Source organism: Anser anser, assembly GCF_964211835.1.
Source record: "Anser anser genome assembly, chromosome: 23".
NCBI lineage: Eukaryota > Metazoa > Chordata > Aves > Anseriformes > Anatidae > Anser > Anser anser.
The window spans coordinates 2,792,233-2,814,066 of record NC_139744.1 but is presented as its reverse complement, the minus strand read 5'-3'; the positions used below and the strand labels follow the sequence as shown (position 1 = coordinate 2,814,066).

Here is a 21,834-nt window from a genome sequence, read left to right as displayed (position 1 = left end):
AAGGCCCGGCGGTGCTTGGAGTAAAGGGCTGGGGGGGAGCGGGGGAGGGGGGGGGGGGCGGCGGCGGCGGCTAGAGGCCGGGAGCCGGCCATGTCCGATTACGGGATCTCGGTGGAGGAGCTCAACGACCTCCTGGCTAACGGCAGCGGCTGCTACAGCCTGCCCAGCGCGCACAGCAACGAGGTGGTGCCGCGCATCCACGTGGGGAACGCGTGAGTGCGGCGGGCCGGGGCCGAGGCCGAGGCCGAGGCCGAAGGGGGGGAGGCCCGCGAGGGGCGAGGCCGGGCCCGAGGCGAGGCGCGGGGCCGCGGGGGGCTGCGAGGGGCTGCGAGGAGGCCGGAGCCTGGGTGGGGGTGCTGGGGCCTGCCGGGCCTGCAGGGAGCCCAAGGGTGCGAGGTCCGGCTGGGGGCTGCTGCTGGAGCCTGGCGGAGTTGGCGTCCCCTAAGTGGCACCCGCTGAGGGGTTTGGCGGCCTGTCGAGTGCCCAAATCTAAGCTGCCAGAGAGCCGAAGCAAGGTTACACCGTCACGCTTGTGTTTTAAGAGCGAAACGTGCCGGCGCCGGGCTTTTATTTCCTCCCGGTGTTTCCTAATGTTGCTCATACGCTGCGGTCAGCGCCGCTAACCCACACGGAAAAGGGAGGAGAGCCGGGATGCCCGAGGTGGACGTGCAGGAGCATCTCCCGGAGCCGTGTCCAACGCCAGTGCAATGACCCTGAGCCAGAGGAGTAAGGTGGAACGAGAAGAAGGAGCAAAGGAGCCATGGGCGCGTTAGGTCGCAGTTTAACCATGTGCAAAATGACATAAAGCAGGGGTTTAATAGGAGTCGCCTCCCCTCCCCAGGCAGTGATTGGCCAAATGAATGTTTCTGCGCTCAGAGACCTAACTAACCTCAACTAAATAGCAATAGATGTGAGCCAGAGGCCTACAGATGTAGCTAGGATAAAAGCCCTTAAAAAGGGGAAAACTTGTTCATGGTTCACCAACAGCTCTTTCCTCAGCCATGTGATGTTTATTTTTTGCACCAAGATTATTTCAGTTTTGTTCATTCCCATCATCTCCTGCTGACTCTCTGTCTGTCTTTGTCCTCTTGATGTGTGTGTAGAACAGTGGATTCCTGGTCTAACGTGGAGCTTCTAACTCCTACAGAAACATAAGTCAGACCCATCAGTTTTCATTAACATTCTCCCAAGACAAACCAGACTTGGCCTTGGTCACACCCAGTTGATGCGGGACACGCTCATCTAGAGATAGGACCCAAATCATTACCTGCTGACAGCCACCTTCTCCTTCGTATTTTTAGCAGTTATCTGAAGATATAAAGCCATTGCCTGTAGGGTCTGAAAATAGGTGGTTTGTGCATTAAATAATTAAAAATAATTTTGAGGGTAGCAAGCAACTACGGGCTAGTTTTCATTGTTCAGTAAATTATTTTAATTACACGCTACGGATTTTAATATATTCAGATTCAAGATTGCACAATAATAGAGGATGCATATGTAAGTTACAAGATGGAAAATGGCTGTTGGAAATCCTTAGCTCAGAGAAGGACTTTTTATGTAATAATTGACAGTCAAAGTCATGCTGAGCACTAGTGCAATTTGTAGCAAAAGAGCAGTTTAACTGCTGGGTGGACTGACAGACGATGTCCAGTTCTACTGTCAGGGATTTTAAAAGGATGCTGAAGAACTGGGGAGGACAGCTAGAGGTAAGAAATAACCGAAAACATTTCACAATGGGAACAAACAACCTACTTCATCTATCGAGGCTTAGTAAGCAATAATGTATGTGAAGCATCCACAAAGAGCTAAGATAATGCAGTGCTGTAACTGAATGCGTGACTGTGTATTGCGATTCGGTCACTGCAGGCTGAATTTGATAGCCCCAGACGGGAAATAAGACCAGCTCTTAAGAGGGTTTTTTCTACCGAACGGGGTTGTGCTATAGTAGTTGTCATTCTGAAACAAATCAAGCTGTGCAGGTCTGTTCTTGTGCCAGTCCCAGCTCCGTGTCCCTCTGCTGTACTCTCCTTGTGTTAAGGCTAACGAGAGAGCTGGTTTTATGACCTGGCTCATTCACCTATGAACTGCTGGGGGAGTAAACCAACGCTGCACGCGGCCTGTCAGCCTTTGTGCATATGTGGGTCCGACAGCGTGCAAGGCATCGAGAAAGCTTTTACTGCTGTGCGCAAGAAAAAAAGCCTCAGCTTTGTTTGGGCCCCGTATTTGCAGATCATGAGTCTGTCTTGTTCCTTCCACAGAGCTTGAGGTACAGCTCGTATTTTCAGCCGCCTCGGTGCAGTATGCATCAGACTGGCACTCATCTCATATCTGGGGTTTGGCCTTTGTTGCACAAATCTTCTTAGCGAATCTCCGAGGAGCTGTTGGAAGCACTTTGCCGTGTGCTACAGGGAAGTCGGGGAGAGCAGTCCAGCAGAACAAAGTAATGCGGTCATTAGCTCTGACATTCAGATCTCTGCTTTGACTTGGATGGATCAAACACTTTTGCAATGTAAGGCCACATTTATGACTACAGATGGCAGAGATTTTATAACAATCTGAATTTACAGGCTAGCCACATCTGTAAAGAGTTTGAATGTGGGGAGATTGGAGTCCCAATACCTGGCATAAAAGCCATAAAATTTGAACAGGCTTTGTGCAGGAGTTCTTAGGAAGAAAGTAAAACGTCTGAGTGAGATTCAGAAACTTCTGTTCAAAGCCATTTAAAATATTTTGCATAGAGGTGCTGCTATCTCTCCTTATGAGTGACTCATCTTTGGATAAAATTGACAGTGCTGAGATATTAAAGAGGATGCGATTAAATTGGGTCATAGTGTCAGATACCAATTTATCTGTCAGGTACTGCATCTGTGCAATACATAAAAGTTATAATTAATGAAACACAGAGATAAAATGATAAAATACTTTGAAAATAATGCTTTTGCATCGCACAGTAGACAGTTCTAACCTTTCAAAGAGATTAGACAAGGTTTCTGAAGATGAGTCAAAATGTACTATCAGTAAAACAAGAATTATTATATTGGTGACATTAGCACAATTACATATTTTCCAAGCAACAACACTGCAAGACAATTCAGAATATGTCAGAAGTACAAATCATTTCCTATTACTGCAAAAGTCAAGATGTCTTTGAGTGTAACATCTTAATCAATGACTGGGACAGCTGGACAGCACGCATCTTTATCAGGTTGGCAGATGACACATCTGAGTTTTCTGGCTGCTCGAGTGTGTGTGGTTAACACACGAAGCAATTACTTGTTCTTAACGGGCATGCTGTAAGGAGTATGAAAGACATTCTCCCAAAATTAACATTAAATTGAGTGACTCTAAGGGAAGAAGTGGTGAGGAAGCAATTTCGCATGAACGTAACAGTAGAAATTAAAATGTGTTATCGGATGGTTTTTTATTCCATATTAAGGACTTGGTTTATTTGCTTAGGTTATTTGCTATTTGTTATTTATATTTAGGTTTATTTGCTTGGTTTATTTGCTTAGGTGACCAGGTGCATGGGTAATGCCATATGGCAATCCATTACAGCATCGCTTACCCTTAATTCCAGATGCACGGTTTCCTAAGAACTGTGTTTTGTGGTTGGTTGGTAAAATTGTTCATCTCTGTTCAAAGAAACACTTATTAATTCTGGTACAGGGTGAGGAACAGGGAACTTCTGTATTGAGAACAGACAAGGTCCCATGAATTCTCCTGGGGAAACGGAAGAGGCTGATGTTAGCTTCTCTCCACTACCTGTAGGAGCTAGCAGTTCAACGCTGAACACCATGCAGCTGGACTGAAATGTCAGGGAGAGATCCGACTGTTGGGAAGGAGAAAAAGAAATGGTACACAAATATTCTGTTTTTCACCGACAGCTGCGTAAGGAAATCAGCTATAAATCAGAAAAAATCATTCATTGAGAATGTGCTTGCCTCCAGGTGAGCCAGAACTGTGTTGCCACTCAGCCATGTCGTTGGGCACGAGCTCCTACTGCTCCTACTGCAGATATGTACCGATCTACCTGCTGCTACTTAGACCAGACAAAACATAGGAACTCGCAACTGAATTAATGCTTTTTGTTTTGGCCTTGCCCTGTAGGATTTACTTTTGTGTTGCAAGCAGAATTCCCCTGGCACTGGTACTTGTCCCCTGGCACAGATGATGTCCTGCCAGATGGAAAAATCTGTCAACATTTGTTTGGGTAATGAAGTTCTTTGCAGATATTTGGCCCATCGCCGTAGTTGTTTGGCACAGAGAGCCGAAAACGTAGGAGCTTCACTCATGCATAAGGATTCGTGTGCTTACATTATAATTTAAGGGGTGAAGAGTCATTAGGAGAAAAGGAACGCTCTAGATGTTCATATAGCCTTGAATTATGTGAAGATTGTGAGCAAACACACGAGACTCAGAGATTCATATAAATGCAGACTAACTCATTTGGGCGTTATATTAATTTTTTTAAAAAATTGCTAGGTGTCCAGCCAAAACCCTGAGGTGCATTGCTGTCCCTTAGAAACTTGTCCAAAAAGATAACGCGCAAATGCTTAGCTGAGCTTAATATTAAGACTCCTTGAATTTGCAGCTTACGAATTGAGCCTTGGGGAGGTTTTCCTAAGATTTCTGTTTCCACATCCAGTAACACACACAGTGAAAGCTGCCTTAAAAAGAAAACAAACAAACAAAAAAAACCCACAAAAAAACCCACGTTTATGTCTGTTTAGGCTACATCTTTTCACAGAGTGTGCAGGAACTGAGTTCTCTCTCAAATAAAACCTGTCACCTTCTGCTGCTGTTGACCAGTGGTCTTGCATTTTACTAGGCAACCACACGCTGTGGTCAAATAGATCTTCCTTTATGTATTATTTTTGATATAAACCAAAGCTCAGATAAAATGGATGTTCAGACCATCCGCTAGAGTAGCAAGTACTGCTTACCTGACCCTTGCAGCAGTGGTTGTAGGCAGCAGAGGCTTTTTATAACTGGTTCTTAAATTAGCGTATGTAGATAGTGGTTAATCTTAGGAGTGACTATCCTGGGCTTTCTCTTACCACCTGTATTTTCTTAATTTGGTCAGAATTTTATGTTCAGAAAGAGTAATAACTTTATGCTGTGGTAGGATCTAAGAGATTAAGTTTCAAGTGTTCTCTGCTCAGTTATCAGCCAAGAAAGCAGCCTTCTCTCACATACAATTAGTGACCGGGGCTCTAGATATTTCTGTGAATGTAGAATATGCAGCTAATTTGAGCACTGTGTGTTTAGCATCTATCAACAGAAAAATAAAAGCTTTTGGCTAGCAATAGCTTCTGGGGACATCATAAACACTGAGACGATTCACCGAGTTCTAATCGTTTTCTTGACACTTTTTATCGTACAGGTTCATAGCCAAGAACATTACGAGGCTGCAGCGCCTGGGGATAACCCATGTTCTGAATGCAGCAGAGGGGAAGTCGTTCATGCATGTGAACACTAATGCAGAATTCTATGAAGGCACAGGCATCAGATACCATGGCATTAAAGCTAACGATACACAAGAATTTAACCTCAGTCGCTATTTTGAGGAGGCAGCTGATTTTATTGAGAAAGCACTTTCCCAGAAGGATGGTAAGGCAAACTGAAATGTCTTTCTGCCGTGTTTTCTGTGCACTGCATATGTGTTAGTCATTTATTTCACTGTTTAAAATGGTTCATTGCTCAGATTTTCAGCTGAACAGGCAAGTCAGTAATTCAGATCAAGACTTGGGATCAAAGACACCTGAGTACACAATAAAACAGTCTTCTGTCTGTACTTGTGGACGTCCAGTATATGTTAAGTGGAAGGCTGTCATTGTAGGGGTGACTTTGCAAAGTGAAACAGCAACTGCATCCTAAAATAGCGCCTGTCTAGGAAGACATGTTCTTATTTTTCCTTAGACATCGTAAATCATATGAAAAATCCAGAAAATAAATGCAGGATCTAAACGCTGTTTAAGGACACTAGAAGTTAGAGACAAAAATGATACAGGTACTGCATTGCTGTATAGTACTCACAAAGCCTCTTAGGTGCTTTCTTTCCAAATGTATACAGTAAGGATGGAGACTCTAGCCGTATAATTTTTTATTTTATTATTTTGTGTGACAATTACCTCGTTATTCCCTAGGATTCCAGGAAGGTTGGAGATGATATTTGTGGTGTTGTTGATTGCCACATTTTTCTAGAGTTTCCTCAGAACAGAAATCTGAGGACATAGTGCAGTGGGCCAGACAGTGCTTTGTGTCTGACTATTTCAGCATACCACTTATTTCTACATATGCTTGATTTCTTTCTTGCTTCATGAGTGAATGTGAAAGAGGAGGAATGACACAATTTTAGGCGTTATTTCTCTGAAGTGGGCAAAAGGGGAGCCAGAGCTGTGATATGCTTTGGATAGATTGAGAGAAGTTTTACCTCCAGTTTGGTAACATATAAAAATTCTGAAAATTAACATACAGCTCTTGCAATTAGCTTTTTGACCAAGTGATACAGGCTGCAGCAGGAAGAAGAGTTTTAACAGTGCCAGCTGTGCCATGACTGTCCCCACCGAGTTACACTAAAAACACATCGCAGTCCTCTGAACAGTTGCAGAATGGATCTGAATTTACAGTACCAGTTCTACTTGGTGATTCTTTTAGCCTTAATATTGTCTACGGTGCCTGCCGCTGTTTTCTTACTGCGGTAAATGAACAGGAACTTTGTGGCTAGGTGATGTTGGAGCCAGTTTTAAGATTAACTCACTACTGAAATTAGATAGTCTTGTTTGACAGTGAAGTGTAGAGTAAGGGCAGTGAAGTGACGAGGGATGCAGTGGTATTGTCTCCTGCAGTTTTGTTTTAGCAGTGTAGCTGCGTGAAGTTCAGGAAGGTAGCTAAATGAAGGCAGGTCTGCTGTACTAAAGGCAGCCCCTAAGACTCGCTGCCTTTCCCAGAGGAAGGTTACAAACCCTTTTGTATAGAGGAAGTCAGTTCTCTTCTACAGACATGCTTAAGGGTCTCTAAATCTTGGTAATTCATGGCTACAGGCCCTCAGGAAATATAAAGAATAAATTGTTTTAGCTGTTTGACTTGCTTCTGATTAGAGGTTTGCCTTGAGCTGCAAAGCCTCTGCAGCTCAAAGCAAATGTGGTAACAGGCTTTCTGCTAGTGTGGTTCAGAGCAAGTTGTGGTCCTCATGAAAAAGTGTACGTACGGTTCATCTGTTCTCTTGTCTCGGGAAAGAATTTGCCCTGGAGAATAGCCTGGGACTGTATTTTATGTCTGGAAAAGCAGGTCAAAGAGGACACAGCTGAGAAGCAATAAAAATGAGTTAAATTTCTCAAGGGGATTAGTGGCTTGCTTAATTATTGTTGGACACCAACCTACAGCATTTCCCCAATAAATATGAGGAATGATTTCCCTAATCAGTTAGCTGGAAGCATTTTATTGGTGCTGGCATTGGTGCGATTAGATACTTCTGGTTCTTGTTGCTGCATAATCAGCGGTTTCACTTACTTGAGTGTTAGTGTGACTTCACAAACAGCCAGAGAAGTAGCCAGGTAGGACCCAAGACGGGGTTAGCATAAGAATTGCCAGCAGTGCACCATAAAGGCTGTATATCTTTGAAGAGATGCAGTGTATGACAAACAGCATGTTGCTGTCTTCAGCATATTTTAAACTGTGCATTATTTATTTATGCTCTTTGATACTGGTCATCTTTAGGGGCAGGATTTGTTCTCAAATACAGAGATAGGAGAAAAAGGTTGGCCTTTATAATATGGTAGCAAATACATTTTAGTAGAGTGTTGTAGAACTAGGTTTTTCTGCATTATTCGTGATGACAGACAGTAGCAACTAACAACGATAGCACGCACCTTTCTTCCAAGTTTTACATAGCTTTGGCAGCATTCTGAATTTAGAGTCCTCAAGCTACTGAAGGACTAATTATAACGCTTTATATCCTAGCTATTTCATGTTGCCTTTCAATCACATATTCCATTATAACCCACCTTGTGACCTGTCTTCCCTGCAGGACAAGTGTTTGTGCATTGCCGTGAGGGCTACAGCCGTTCTCCTACCCTGGTCATCGCCTACCTCATGCTTCGCCAGAACATGGATGTCAAGTCTGCTTTGATCACTGTCCGGCAGAAGCGAGAGATTGGCCCTAATGATGGCTTTCTAAGGCAGCTTTGCCAGCTAAATGAGCAATTAGTGAAGGAGGGCAAACTGAAACCCTAAAACAGAGCACTGTAGTATTTTTCAAAGTTTCTCAAATCGGCAGAGGATGTGTTAAGTGCTTTAGATTCCCTACCCGCAAGCTAAGCCACAGGATGTGAGGGAGACAGAAAGTCTGCTCTTACCTAGTGACGGTATCTTTCTCAAACTGTAGGTCTGTCTTTCAAGATGGCACCAAATGGTGTCACTTCTTGGAGCTGTTGCAATAAAGAGGTGTATTTGGAGGGGCAACTCCAGTGATAACAGCTGTTTCCGCAAGTATTTCAGAGCCCTCTTGCAGACTGTATAACACGTGCTTTGCATTGACATTGCATCGTCTCATTAAGCTTTGTGTTTTCTCCCACCAGAGCACCATTTTCTGAGAGCCCCAACACATCTCTCACCCTTAATTGAAGTACTGTGTTTTCTAAAGCTTCTTCATGCACACAGGTGCCTAAAGTTTGAGTGTAGGAGCTTCAAGGAATGGAAGCATATATGCAAATGCACAGGTGCACTCTCTTGTGAAATGAAGTATGCAGTGTTGTGTTTAGTGTGGATATATGCAATACACAGTGTGTGGTAGTAAAGCCATTTAGCGCCCGATCTTGATGCACACTGGATTTCCAAGACTATTTGTACCTCTTGCTGTTGTGATTGACATGAAAGTATGATAAATGCTTTTTTATCTTTGTTTTAAACTCATACTAGAAAAAAATGTTGAGTAAATGTTGAGGAGCAGACTTCAGCAAGGAAGAAATAATGTCTGTATTTAGGAGTGCTTGCACTGGGTGTGTGAAAAAGTCCTCAGTATCAGAATAGAAGGGCTCCTGAGGTTTGTACTGCACTACAGTCTCTCTCCCTCCTTTGCTGTTGCTGTTTATTAATGCAGAATGGAACGATCACATATATATAGATTCCTTCCAGTATTGCAGCACAGATGTGCTTACAGTTTGTTGGTACACTGACTCGTTGGATTGTTTGCATGGTTCCATTAAATAGAAACGAACATTGTTACGTACCACGTGGAAAAGGAAACATTTCCTTTTATTAAAATAAATCATGTCTTGATGCTGTTTGACGTGGAGATGAAATGAGTCATTGCAATGATGGGAGAGGAAGCTTTGTTTACAGTATGCCTGACTCGGGGTGTGTGTGCCTGTCAGTTAGTGTAGCACTATTAATGCAGAGGATCTCCCACTGCAAACCCAGAATTGTTGGTTAAACTGACAAAACCCTAAGATGTTTGTGTTCCTTTCTTTTCTGTGCTTTACTGTAGATCTAGATTTTAAAATCTAAACGCTATTTTAACTAGAAACACTATTGTATTAGTAATCTATGTAAGCCCAGAGCCAGTTTTCTGCATTCATTTCACTAAACAACAAATCACAAAGGACATACATTGTTTTTCTTCTAGTTGATTTTTTTTTGCTACCTATATAGCTATATAACTTGCTTGAAATTAAACTGCAGATGTGTTTCTTCTGGGTGAAGACAGGACTTATTTCTGTTTCCTTGCATAGGATGGGAACTGCCAAATCAAGAAGCCCTTTGCCTATTGTGGCCTTTAAAGGGGCAACTGGAGAACATTCTGCATACATAGTGTTGTTTCCTTTCACCTTCCTACAGTCAGCCAGTATTTAGTGCTTGCTTTGAAGCAGGATGGCTCAGTAATAATGAGCTGTAGTAAATTTCATTGGCTAATTACATACCTGTTTGCTTTCTCCCATTGTATCAGGATTAAATGATTTACTGCTTCAAAATTCCTGGTTACTTCTTTCATACTACTTAGTTTGTGGAATAGGAATACTGGCCTTACCTATTCTATTATAATTCATCCATACTGTAGTCTGATAAATCACACTTTTAATTTTTTTTACTGTGGGCACAGATCTTTTTCCTGTCTCATCTTACACCATATATTCATAATACCTGTCCACACTACAAGAAAAAAAAAAGGAGATTCATGTGCATGTACTGTGGCTTTGAGCTGTTACTTAGAACTCAAAAATTCCAGTCCATTAAAGAGCTAAGAAAATATTAGGCATTAGATCTTTTGTTACCATTGCTCAGGCTACAAAAAGGCTAATAGTTGTCTGAATAAAGACAAAATGGTTTGTTGAAGTGGAGTCTGTTTACTATGTGGTGATGTTTTTGTACAGTTCTACAAGTCTATAATGAACTGTATAAAATGTTGACAAATCAAGAAATACTGCCACATCAAAAAATAAAGGAATTTGTTCGTATGTTCAGTATGCCCTTTTAATTGGTGTGTCCTTTCTTTACTTCTGGTGGTAACTTTAGTGATACTCTGGCCCATTTGTCTAACAAAGCTTATTTAACAAACACTTTGGAATATTTGATGGATTGAAATAAAGAAGACGCCATTTCGAATTCATTTAAAAACCTGAGCTCTGAGACAGTATGTGCTATTGTGTGTTACTGATGGGTGACTCAGTAATGAAACCATTTCTACCTCTGCTTTTAGAATAGGCTAACTAGGGTCTCTGTAAAATACGCATCTGTCATAGAACAAAGATAGCTACCGTGTCAAATCCAGCACAATGCAAGAAAATGCAATAACTTGGGGTTTTTGTACGGAAGAGTTAGAGAACTTAAAAAGTGGGGAAGGGTGGGGGCGAGAGCTATTGTCATTTTATAGCAAGGAACAAAGAAGAAAGTTCAGATACATAATAGGCCTTCTAAAATGATGATATGTGTAAAAACAAATCCACCTTGTACCTCATGCTGAGCTAAGTCTCTCAGCCATTGCATAAGCTCAGGAGAGAAGTTTGTATCCTGGAAATAAAATTCAAAGCAAGAACAACATTTTCTGAGTGCATTCCTCACCCTTTCTTTGGTCCTGCAGCTAGGACTACACCTACCCCCTTGGCAGCAACCATGTTTTATGTAGCATGCTCCTCTGAACTGCAAAATGAGAGGATGTTGCAATGGGGCACTGCTGGAAAGCACACATTTTGCAAAGTTCTTTCTAAATTAGAATTAACAGCATCCAGAGTCAAGACTAGCAGCCGTGACACACTGTATTCTAATTCCATTTTTCAACCTTGAGCCTGTGTTAGCATTGGACACATTTTTCTCCCAGACACCAGTATATCTGGCTTACCTCTCTTGGTGCTGGGAGAATTAATCTCCATAGAAGGCTCTGAGGATGAAAAGCACTCTGTGTGACAGCACTACATGCTCCTGGAGTTGAAAGACAAACTTGGGTCAGATGCTTCTTCCTCCTACTGAACAAGAAAAAAAACAACAGGATATTTGCAATGTTTATTATCATCATTTAAATACTTTCACCGAGCTGTCTTCTTTTGGCCAGAACTAGTTAAATCTCTGATGCTAGTAGTGGAACTTTTTTTTCCTGTTTTGTTTTTTTTTTTTAATTAGTTTTGCTAGTTTATTTTAATAGTTTTAGCACAGAGGGACTGGCTAACGGAATCTCACTTAGTATAGCACAGAGGTTTCTTCTAAAATTACTTTCTGGGCTCTGCCAATGAGTCGATCTGAAAATAGAACAGGCCTGAGGAGGTATCTAAAAGGACTTAGTGGCCTTATTCCTGTGCTAGCTAAGGCATCCTGCGTATGGCATTACAGTTCGGAACACGGATGAGCATTTGGGGCCCAGAGTTTTGTTTTGGGGGATATTTTTTCATGAGGAGTTAGATTTGGAAGACTACAATACCATTCTCAAACTACTATTAAAAATCTATAAATTGTACAAAGGTCAGATGGACATTAGCAGAGAGAAAAAGCCTGCCTTTAGCTTGATACAGGTTTTTTTTTCCATGTCATTCATTTTTGTCAGCTGTTCTACACGATTCTCACAACCCCTGTTCTTTCTCTGATGTATTCTTCTTGTATCACTGGAACTCAAAAAATACATGTAAATGTAAACCACTCTGGTAAACAGAAAAAAATATACAGCAACAAAAAATGTGGGACAATTATGGTGGTATTGACCTAACATTAAGCTGGTGTCAGAGCAACTGCTGTATGGAGACAGTTGCATTTCCTTTTTTTTTTTTTTTTGGTAACTTCTGAATAGACAATAATTATATTCCAGTTCTTATTCTTTGGACAAACTATTCATTTCTTCTATTTTGGAAATAAGCCCTGTAAATGCAGGTTGTGTAATTTAGTTGAGGGATTTTTTTATTTTTTTTTAATGTATTTTAATTCCAGCATGCCAAGGTTGCTGGCTAGCTGACTCACCAGATGGAGCTGTAAGCTTGCTGTTCATTCTGCAGACATCACTCCATCCCCGAGCAGAGCTGTTGTGGGAATCTGATGTATCCTTATCTCTAAAAAGGCAAGCCGCTGGAATGATTTAGCAGTGCATTTGCTGGTCTCTGGTAGGAGAATAATAAGATTCCATTTATTCTTGGCTACTTAGAGGCCATGTCACAGCGTCCCGGCTGCTACATGCAGAAGGGACGTGGCTCAGCAGAATTCCGGGGAGACAAGAGTTACGTGGGCAGGGTGACTTAGCAGCATCTTAGGAAAAGAAGTGTTTGAGAAGCAAACGAGCACACCAGGCATGAAATTGCTGGGCAAAGTGTAAATGAAGAGTCGGAGTTCAGAGACGAACTCAGACTGTGCATGGATGCCTAGCGGGACCGTGCACCCCGATTTCCTAGGCCAGGAATGGGGAACGGGGGTGCCTGGTGGGCACCAGGAGGTACACGTGGACCAAACCGATTGCAGAAACTGTTTCTTCTGGGCATGCCTTCCCAGGACAGCGTTGCAATGCAAGCACTTTAGGACCAAGGCTTGAGTCAAGAAAGCAGCAGCAAGGGATTCAGGCTGAATATAGGATGTTAATTTCCTCCTTGTATCCCTTAATAACTTAGAAGCAGAGAATCACATATCTGATTCTGTATTAGCAATGTTAAGGGTGGTGTTTTTCCAGCTCAGAAAATAGTAACCCAGTTCTGATTGCAGTTGATCCAAACTCAGGTCATTCTCAAAGTGTCCTTTGATATAAGTCACAAATATTTTTTGGTTTGTTTTGCTCCTGTGCTTCATTAAGAGAGCAAAAATCAATTGTTCGTGAGGGCTGGAGCCCGGACTGTTCTCCTTGCTTTGGTGCAGAAAATGCTGTGAGCAGGCAAGCAGCTACAGGATGTGGAAGAATGTGTTTGTAGTTAAGGAATCTGAATGTCTATGGGATTTGGATTCTTTTCTTGCCTCTATTAGGCTGCTCTCCTGGATTGCGGACAAGAGGTTTTAAGCCAGAGGCTAAATATAGCTTCTGATTTTGACTTTCATAGTTTTCGTATTATTTCCCCACTGGGTGATACAGATAAATGGTAAGACAGTTAAGAGAGGGGATTGTTTAAGTACTTAGAGAAACTACCTGAAGAAACTTCTTATGTTTTATCTGGGAAGAGATTACTGTAAACGTGCTCCTTTGTGGTAGGCTTAGGCTGACAACGATAACTTCTGGAAACATTCTCCATGCAGACATTACATGAAAAGAAATTAACAGAAACTGAGCTTTGATAGGCAAAGACATACAGTTTCAAATGCATTTAAATAGGGTAACAAATAGCAAAGTTTCAGTGATTGTGAGTACTTAACTTTCTCGTGCTCTCCCGTTCTGCCTTTTGGCTGTATTCTGCAGAGCCACGAGCTGTGTGGGGCCACTTCGGAGAAGGTCACTGTCCTGGTGGTGTTCCTAGCTGCCAAGAAGAATAACAAGTTACGAGCCCCGTTAAGTTCCTGGTTGTTCTTACCTCCTTATTCAGTACAAACAAACAAAAAGATCACATATCTATATTATAAGGCCTGAAAGCAGAGCTCAAGCAATCATCGTACTCAATTTCAAGTATAACTTAATCATGACAGTCTAGCCTGTTCTTGGAAGAAATAAATAAATAAGAATAGAAACCACACAAACCCTACAAGGCTGAGTCCACAGCTTTCCACGCCGCTGTCTGTCCATCAGAAACCCCTTGATTTGGTGGGCAATCAGGTGATGCCCCGTGAAGCTGTGTGCCCCCAGCGTTGAATAGATTTCACCTGTAGCTCTAAGCCAAAAATACTTATTTGTAAGTGAGGGAAATTATACTTGGAAAAACCTTTGCAATGGCTCCGTATTTGGGCTTGTGAGACCATCACTAACTGTTTTGAGTAAAAGAGGAAGTTATTAATGAAAGCTAATCAGTGCTGGTGATGATGATTATGGGGAGAAAGGAAACAGCACATCTGAGGCAAATTGTGTGACAATTGCCTTAAAGAATCACATTCTGGCTGTGCAGAAAGGAGTTTTATGTATGAAGAAAACTGTGTGCCGCATCCCCCATAACAACAGTGTAGCTCCTGAGCTGGTAGGATAAGATTTGGGCTGTGGGAAGGGGAAAGGTGAGGAGAGATGGTGAGTGCACGCAGCTGGAAGCAACACGATGCCCCACTGCTTTTAGAGACTCTTTGGAGGATTTGGGAAGGAAGGCTCTTCCGAGACTTGCTAATCTCTCTCATCTTGGTCAGAGAGAAGGGGTATGAGAGAAAGCATGTCACAGTATATTTCAGATGCTAGTATTTTAGGAAAAGACCACCAGAACAGGTAGGCTAAAGCTCATCCAACGCAGTAGCAGCAATGTGTCTGCTCTGTGTGTGTCTGTCTGTGAGTGTGGAAGGCCAAAGAGGTGAAATGGCCTCCGGTCATTACTGTTGTTTGTATTATTTATCATCAGGGTCACACCAAGGGAGAATCCACCTCCACTTTAAATTTGGTGACACCTGTTTTCCCTGCCGGGTCAGGGGAATTGTCAGAATGGAATGCAAGCCTTAGGTAATGAGTTCCCTACAGTAATAGGGAAAAACCAGACAGCCCCAACTGTTTTCAGCAGTCAGAGAGAGAGAGAGGAGAAGTCGGAGGCTGTTATTGACATTCCGAGTAATCTTTAAAATTACTGAAGCTCAGTGAATCACTTTGGAATCTCTCGTACATGAAATATTTTCATGAGGATGTGTGTGACAAACATTGCAGTAACATGCTTAAGTGTCCCTTTACTGCTCGAAGCACACATTTGCTTTCGGGAGCTATGAGGAGCTCGGTATCTAATCTTCCTAAAACATGAGGTTCTTTCTGATTAATGTATTTAGCCTGCCATCTTTTGTAAATACCTCGGAAATGTTTGTGCTCTTTAACTGCAGGAGTTATGCAACCGTCCACATTATCATCTTATTTCTGCAAGGAAAAAGAATACTCTAGATGAGATTTTAAAACACGATACTTTAATAAAGCTTAGACATAGGTGCCTGAGGCATAAGGTCATCAATTCCCTTTCTTTTTTTGTTTGCATCATGCAGAGAAATCAGTCTGGCCGTGTGCTTGTGTTTAGAATAACCAAATGTCCTGTATTCATCACTTGTGCAAAATGTCAGCAGAAGTAGTAGTAAGCAATGATGTTACAGCCAATGCATTAAAAAAGAAAGAGAGGGAAAAAAAGGGAGAGCACCTCAGAAAGCATGGTGAGCAGCATCCTGGCTGCTTACCCTGACAAACACACTAAAGCTAAATAAAACAACTTCTCATTTTGAAAAGAAGCTCTTTCCTGTTTCTTCCGGTGCATTTGTGACACAAAATGTAGAGCTCCTTTTTTGTAAAGGGGAAAAAAAAAGAAAAAAAGAAGCAATTCCCCAGTCCTTTGCCTGCAGGGACTGAAAAGCATAACTCCTGAGCTACCGTTTCTAGGTCTGCTTCCTCTATACCTGGAGGTGGGGGGGGGTGGAGAAGAAAGAGAGTCAGAAAAACCCAAAGTCTCAAAAACCTTTGCAAAAGACAATAGCCAAAGATTCAAATATGGTGGTAGAAGCAGGTTTTAGTTATAACATTGTTAAAACAACCAACCAACAAACAAAAAAACCAACACACACACAAAACAAACATTAAAAACCTGCAGAAAGACTTGTCAGGCTGCAATTCACCCTAGTCTTGTCAATTAGCATCGTTGCCAGGCACAAAAATAAAGAATATGAGAAGTTTTCATGTCAAAGTTGTAGAATACTGTCAGTAAGCCACCCCCACACACCCATTTTATTTCACACTGACAAAAGCTGAGATGAATGAGTTGTTGTCTGGCCCTTCCCACTTTGTATAGTCATTGGCTGGCTTGCTTCTAAAAAGGATTTAAAAAAGGGGAATAATTTGCCTTTGCTGGGAACTGAGGCTGTCAGGGTGCTGAAAAGCTGATCTGTGGGCTGCCACCATGCAGATCTCTTGGGCAGTGTGCTCTGTCTGCGTCCTAATCCAAATTGCATTTCGATCCGTGGAAGGGTGGCAAGTGTTTAAAAATGATGCTACAGAAATCATTCCTGAGATCACCGAAAATACAGAAACACCGATGGAGCAGGCTTACAGCAACAACAACACAATGAACCAGGCAAAGCATGGGGGAAGACACATACAACAAGCTCCAGACCCTAATGGTAAGAAAAATAACATTATATTACTGTTTTGGACCTTAGCAGGCAGTTGTAAGAGTATACTTGTTATCAGATTGTTGTTATTTATTTAGGGATTTAAGTAGGAGGTGAAAATAATGCTACGGTTTCTAAGTGTTGAGGAAGATTCAGACTAGGGATGTTGGAGATCACACAGCAGAAGAGGCATGGGGAGGTTGCTCTCGGCCAGTTGAGAGGTGTGCTGCTCGCTGCCCTCTGCTAACAGCCAGATTTTCAGCCACGTTCCAGCAGCCAAAAAAGAGTTAAAGCACTCCCAGTGGGAATTCATGCCCAAATGAATTGGAGGGGATCCTGGTTTGCAGAGGTGTGCAATCTTGGGAACGATTTGGCTACTTTGAAGGCACCAACACACTTCATAGATAAGCTGGTACTGCATTTGGGCAAATGCCTGACATTAGCAATGGTGCAGAACACCAGCTTTGTGAGGAGGGATTGAAGGCAGGGAGTTAGCACCAAACAGACAGGTGGTTGGAAAGAGAGTCCTCCTGGCAAACTGGGCAGGCTTGGTCCTTCAGACCAACACGTTTGGCTGCCAAATGCAAGTAGCAGCTCATCAAACATATGGTTTCCACTACTGTGCATTGCGGATCTGAGCTAGTTTTTTTTTTTTTTTTTCTTTTTTTTTTTTTGAGGACAGTTGGAAGGGAATTGTGGTTGTCTGCTCCAGCTGTCAGTTAGGGTGTTTAAAGCATAGCACTAACTTAAAAGGGGGGAAAAAAAAAAGAAAAAAAGAAGTAATCTTTTTGAGAGTGCCACTTCATAAAGGTCTGAAATCCCCAACAGGGGAGCACTCTGCTTCCCACCAACCGCCAGGTCAAGGCAGGTCGGTTTGGTAGTGCCATCTGAAAACCTTCATTCTCCAGCCTCTGACCACTCTGGCAGCAACTGGGGGAATCTGTGCCACTGAAATGTGCATGGGTTTTCAGGTGGAAAAGAGCAAGAAAAGGGGATTGGACATTATTCAGGATATGCAATGGTCTCACATGCTTACTTTAACGTCTTGAACACTAGAAATCAAAAGAATGACCCCAAAGCAGCCAGACCTTCCAGGGACACACAAGGTTGCAGAACACCATGAATGATTTTGCAGCTTGTGGAACCCATGCACATACAAGATAGGAGGTATATGCACAGAAAAGAAACCTCTACAGCTGAGGCAAATAAATACCCTTATATTTAACTATATCTGCCTATGTGCTATGACAGTACAAGGCACCTGATTCAGACATGGACCATTTCATTTCATTAACGCAGTCCTCAAAACTTTTAAAACATCCAGTCTTGCATGCTGTACTTTGATGAATATAAACCTGAGCACTAAAAACATGTTTCTGCTTTCCACGGGACAAACAGGAATGAAAACATCTGTATAAATACCGGTCTGCTGCTCACGAGTCAGGGTCAGGATTCTCTTTGGAGGCACAAGGGAGGGGGGAAACACCTTGTGCACAGCAAAGAGACTGGGACTAACAGACACAGCCTTCCATTTGTAAGCTGACCTTGAGGATTTCCATCCCAAGCAGTGTTCCGGACATAAAACCATCCTTTTCACCAACAGAAGAACATCACCGTGTGTTTATCTAGATGAAGTTCTTTGATAAACACCTTCAAAAATCAAATTCTGTGTCTTGCAAACATGTCAAGAGGCAAAGCATCCCAGCTGGCAAAAGAGACCCCTCTGGAAAAGGGCCCTACAATAAAAAACTTTTTCTTAATCCTGCATGCTAAAAATTTTATAGTTATTTCCTAATGTTTCATTTGCCAATAGATATCCATTAAGAAAAAAAAAAAAAAAAAGAGGGAGGAGGAGTAACCACCATAAAGCTCCTAATCAGCCAGGAGATGCCTCTAGCTGTCTGAAGGAAATTATGTGGGTTGTGGGATTATTAGAGAGCAGTAAACTTTGAAAACATAATGCCTGAAGAGTGGGAATCCCATAGCACTGCTGTTATCTGCTGCTTTCCCTCACCTGGAACACGTTACGCTAACTAAAACTCACTTCAGGAGCACTTTCCTTGTTGCAGAAGAGTTTAAATCAGGAGTGAACCTCTGAGGTCAATAAAGTGACCTCACACGGTGCTGTAGGCCTCACATGAGGAGCTGTAGGGAAGGTTTTTGCCTGTTGGTAAACGAAGCCAGCAGAATCCCAACAGAACTCCCCTCAGAGTGACCCCTGCCGCTGGGGTTGCACTCAGAAGCTCCGCTGCCCACCGGCACGGCCTGGCACGGAGCTTGCCTGGTGGCAAGGGCAGGATCGCGTTTGTCAACCTGCAGTTGGTGATTCCAGGGTCGCAGCTGGAGCAGCCAGACGTCCCGAGCGGGTCTTTGGGCTGCCCCCTCCCCAGATCCATCACTGGGGACGTCCCGCTGGCACCTAGCTCCGAGCTAGGTGCTGCAGAACCAAGGAGGCTGATTTCTCGGGGATGGGGCAGAAAGTAGCCAGACGTTAACAGGCTTCTCATTTGCAGATGCTTCCGACTTCAGCTGCAGAGAAATGCGAACCACCCGCTACCTGACGGAGGGGCCGTGCCGCAGCATCAAGCCCGTCAAGGAGCTGGTGTGCTCGGGCCAGTGCGTCCCTTCCCACCTCCTCCCCAACTCCATCGGCCGGGGGAAGTGGTGGCGGCAGAACGCCCCGGATTACCGCTGCATCCCCGCTCACACCCGCACGCAGCGCATCCAGATGGCTTGTCCCGAGGAAGAGACTCGGACTTACAAATTCCGAGCTGTCACGGCCTGCAAGTGCAAGCGCTACACTCGCTACCACAACCAGTCTGAGCTGAAGGACTTTGGAAAGGAGACCGCCAGGCCGCAGAAGAACAAGAAGCCCCGTCTGTCCAGAGCCAGGAGCAGCAAGTCGAACCAGCACGAGCTAGAAAACGCTTACTAGAAGGTCGCTCCGAGTGGGACAGCCCAGCAGCTCTGGATATTTTACAAAACGTCAACCGGCACTCACAGGCCGCAGAATGAGGTTCTGACTGCAGTGGGTTCCAATTCCTTCTGCTAAGCTGGGTCAAAGGCTCACATAGTCAAAATCTGTCAGATTACAGCAGTTACGGTCTGCTAAGAGAATGAGATAAACCGAGCTGGTGGTAGCAACTCCTAAATTCAGTCTGAGAGGAGAGGTACACCTGGGAGATTCGCATGAGGCCTCGCGGCTTGTACACGTAGGGAGGCAGAGGAGGGCAAAGCTGTTACGGTGACAATCACTATCACACTTTGTTAGGGGTCGTTCGGCTCCCTGTAGGTGAAGGGAGCACCGCGATCCCTTTCCCACTTTTCCAAGTGCCACGATGCAGGACAAGCATGAGGCGGGGGGAGCACCGGGGGAGGCACCATGCTCCGAATTTGCTGCAGAAAGTTATCGGTGAAAGTGACTCAACTCCGGCTGTTGGGAAGTGAACAGCCTGCCAGGTGTCCTCATGCCCCAGTTGCTTCCTCTAGGGAGGAAAACCAAAATACAACACTTGTTTTCTCAAAACGAAAGCGTGACAATTCTATTTCACACTTTTAATTAGAATACTCTAGGGTCAACAGATTCAAAACTGAGATTTGACAACCAAGCCATCTTATTTGTTTTAGGGGCAAGGATTTGTTTTAGGAACAATAACACAAATTTTACTAAGCGGAGCAGTTTTATGAAATGGATGCTTCTCTCAAACCAGATAACCTCACTGATGTTTGTCCTGTAAACAGCTAATGCTGTGCATAATTTAACATAAAGAGATGCTGATTATTCCTTATTTCCTAGCACACAATTGACTTTAGTGTCAACTTAGATATCTCAATTTACATTTTCTATTCTGTAGAGTTTGAATTATCTGGCCACACACTTTGTAGCGCTAAGACCGTGCAAGCCAAGTTCTGGGAGTAAGGTTCTGCATGAAAAGTGAGCCTCTGCTAATTCAAGAGTTGTGAATTCCTCTAGAAAAGTCTTTGGTATGTGCGGCTTTGGTAAGTCTTTAGTTCGACAGCAACTTTACTTAGCTTCTCAACTTCCAGACTAATGTTTGTGTTTTACGTTAAAGAATATTATTGGGAAGTGAATAGTCTCGTGCTGTATATATCCTGTAGTAGTGCTAGGCCTAGTATCAGATGAACACAATTTGGGATAAAGACAGTTCCTCGCTGTTCTTATTTTCTATGTAGAATATATGCTGAAATCATATAAACTATGGAAATTTGCAATGTTGATAGATTTTTGCAATAATTTTATGTGGGACCAGAATCTAGAGAGAAAAGCTATTGTTTCACAGAGTGAATTACGTATTTATTTTTCCTCAGAAATTATTTATGCAATGTTTTTCCTTGTAGAAAATGAGAAGTAATACTGCTTTCAAAATATTAGTCTGTTATTTTGAATTTTAAATACATTGTTAATAAAGTAGAAACAATGATTAATTATAGGAAGACTCATTGATTTTCATCTGGTTTGCTGCAAAGCAAGTGAATTACAGAACAGCCTGGGGCTTGACTCCTATCAGGGAAATACATATCTGTGATAGAGAACATCAGGGTCCTTAATTTTCAATTAATAACCTACACACCTCTAACAAAGCTCTGTCCTGTAACTTCTCACTCATTGCATGACATTCGTCATGAAAAACATCCTCTCAGGCAGCTCTGAGCTCCACATCAATATTCTCATTTCTACCTCTCCAACAACAACAAAAAATCCTCAGCAGATTTCAGCTCCCCTCCTCCTCCCAGTGACTCTGATTCAGGTGCTCACAACCTGGTAAAGCCACAGAAGAAAAGGAGAAGTCCATCAACTTTCAATCAAGATTTCTTGATTGAAATCTGATTGCTTCATATTTGTCTCATTGGGAAACAAATAAAAATACGGAATTCCCTTTCAAGAGTTGCAAAGCAACTGTCAATTTTTTTTACAATGTAATATCATAGACCTATGCCTATCTTCATCTGTAAGGCCACTGTGTCTGAGACAAAGGCGTCTTGCCATGAGGTCAGGAAGGGCTGAGGATGCACCGCACACTGGGTGTGCACTTTCAACACTGCTGTGAAGATGAAGAGCTTTTCCAAGACAGCCAATCCATTAGGTGTGCTTTCACTATCACTCCTCAACATTTTGTGCAGAAACCTAACACGAACACTGCTCAGAAACCTGGGACAGAAGTT

At 42.9% G+C, this 21,834-nt stretch overlaps 2 protein-coding genes and 1 long non-coding RNA gene across 4 annotated transcripts; 2 read left to right on the top strand and 1 right to left on the bottom strand.

Moving 5' to 3' along the window:
- The first annotated feature begins 23 nt into the window (after positions 1 to 23).
- DUSP3 (dual specificity phosphatase 3) lies at positions 24 to 10,451 on the top strand. Its single transcript, XM_083809310.1, has 3 exons — positions 24 to 212; positions 5,384 to 5,610; positions 8,030 to 10,451. The coding sequence occupies exons 1-3, from the start codon at positions 91 to 93 to the stop codon at positions 8,233 to 8,235; spliced, it is 555 nt and encodes a 184-aa protein (XP_083665436.1). The 5' UTR covers positions 24 to 90; the 3' UTR covers positions 8,236 to 10,451.
- On the bottom strand, positions 2,517 to 16,096 carry LOC310885688. Of its 2 annotated transcripts, XR_014574893.1 has the most exons (5): positions 14,126 to 16,096; positions 13,583 to 13,907; positions 12,439 to 12,575; positions 11,336 to 11,459; positions 2,517 to 3,829 (listed from the first exon to the last, which is right to left on the bottom strand). It is a non-coding gene; the product is annotated as an uncharacterized lncRNA (long non-coding RNA). The 2 variants fall into 2 exon arrangements; XR_014574892.1 differs by having other exon boundaries at positions 13,583 to 16,096.
- A 191-nt stretch (positions 16,097 to 16,287) lies between these two features.
- Positions 16,288 to 20,043, top strand: SOST (sclerostin). The gene is made up of 2 exons (XM_083809308.1): positions 16,288 to 16,659; positions 19,164 to 20,043. Exons 1-2 carry the CDS (start codon positions 16,440 to 16,442, stop codon positions 19,583 to 19,585), a joined length of 642 nt encoding a protein of 213 aa, XP_083665434.1. The 5' UTR covers positions 16,288 to 16,439; the 3' UTR covers positions 19,586 to 20,043.
- The last annotated feature ends 1,791 nt before the right edge of the window (positions 20,044 to 21,834 follow it).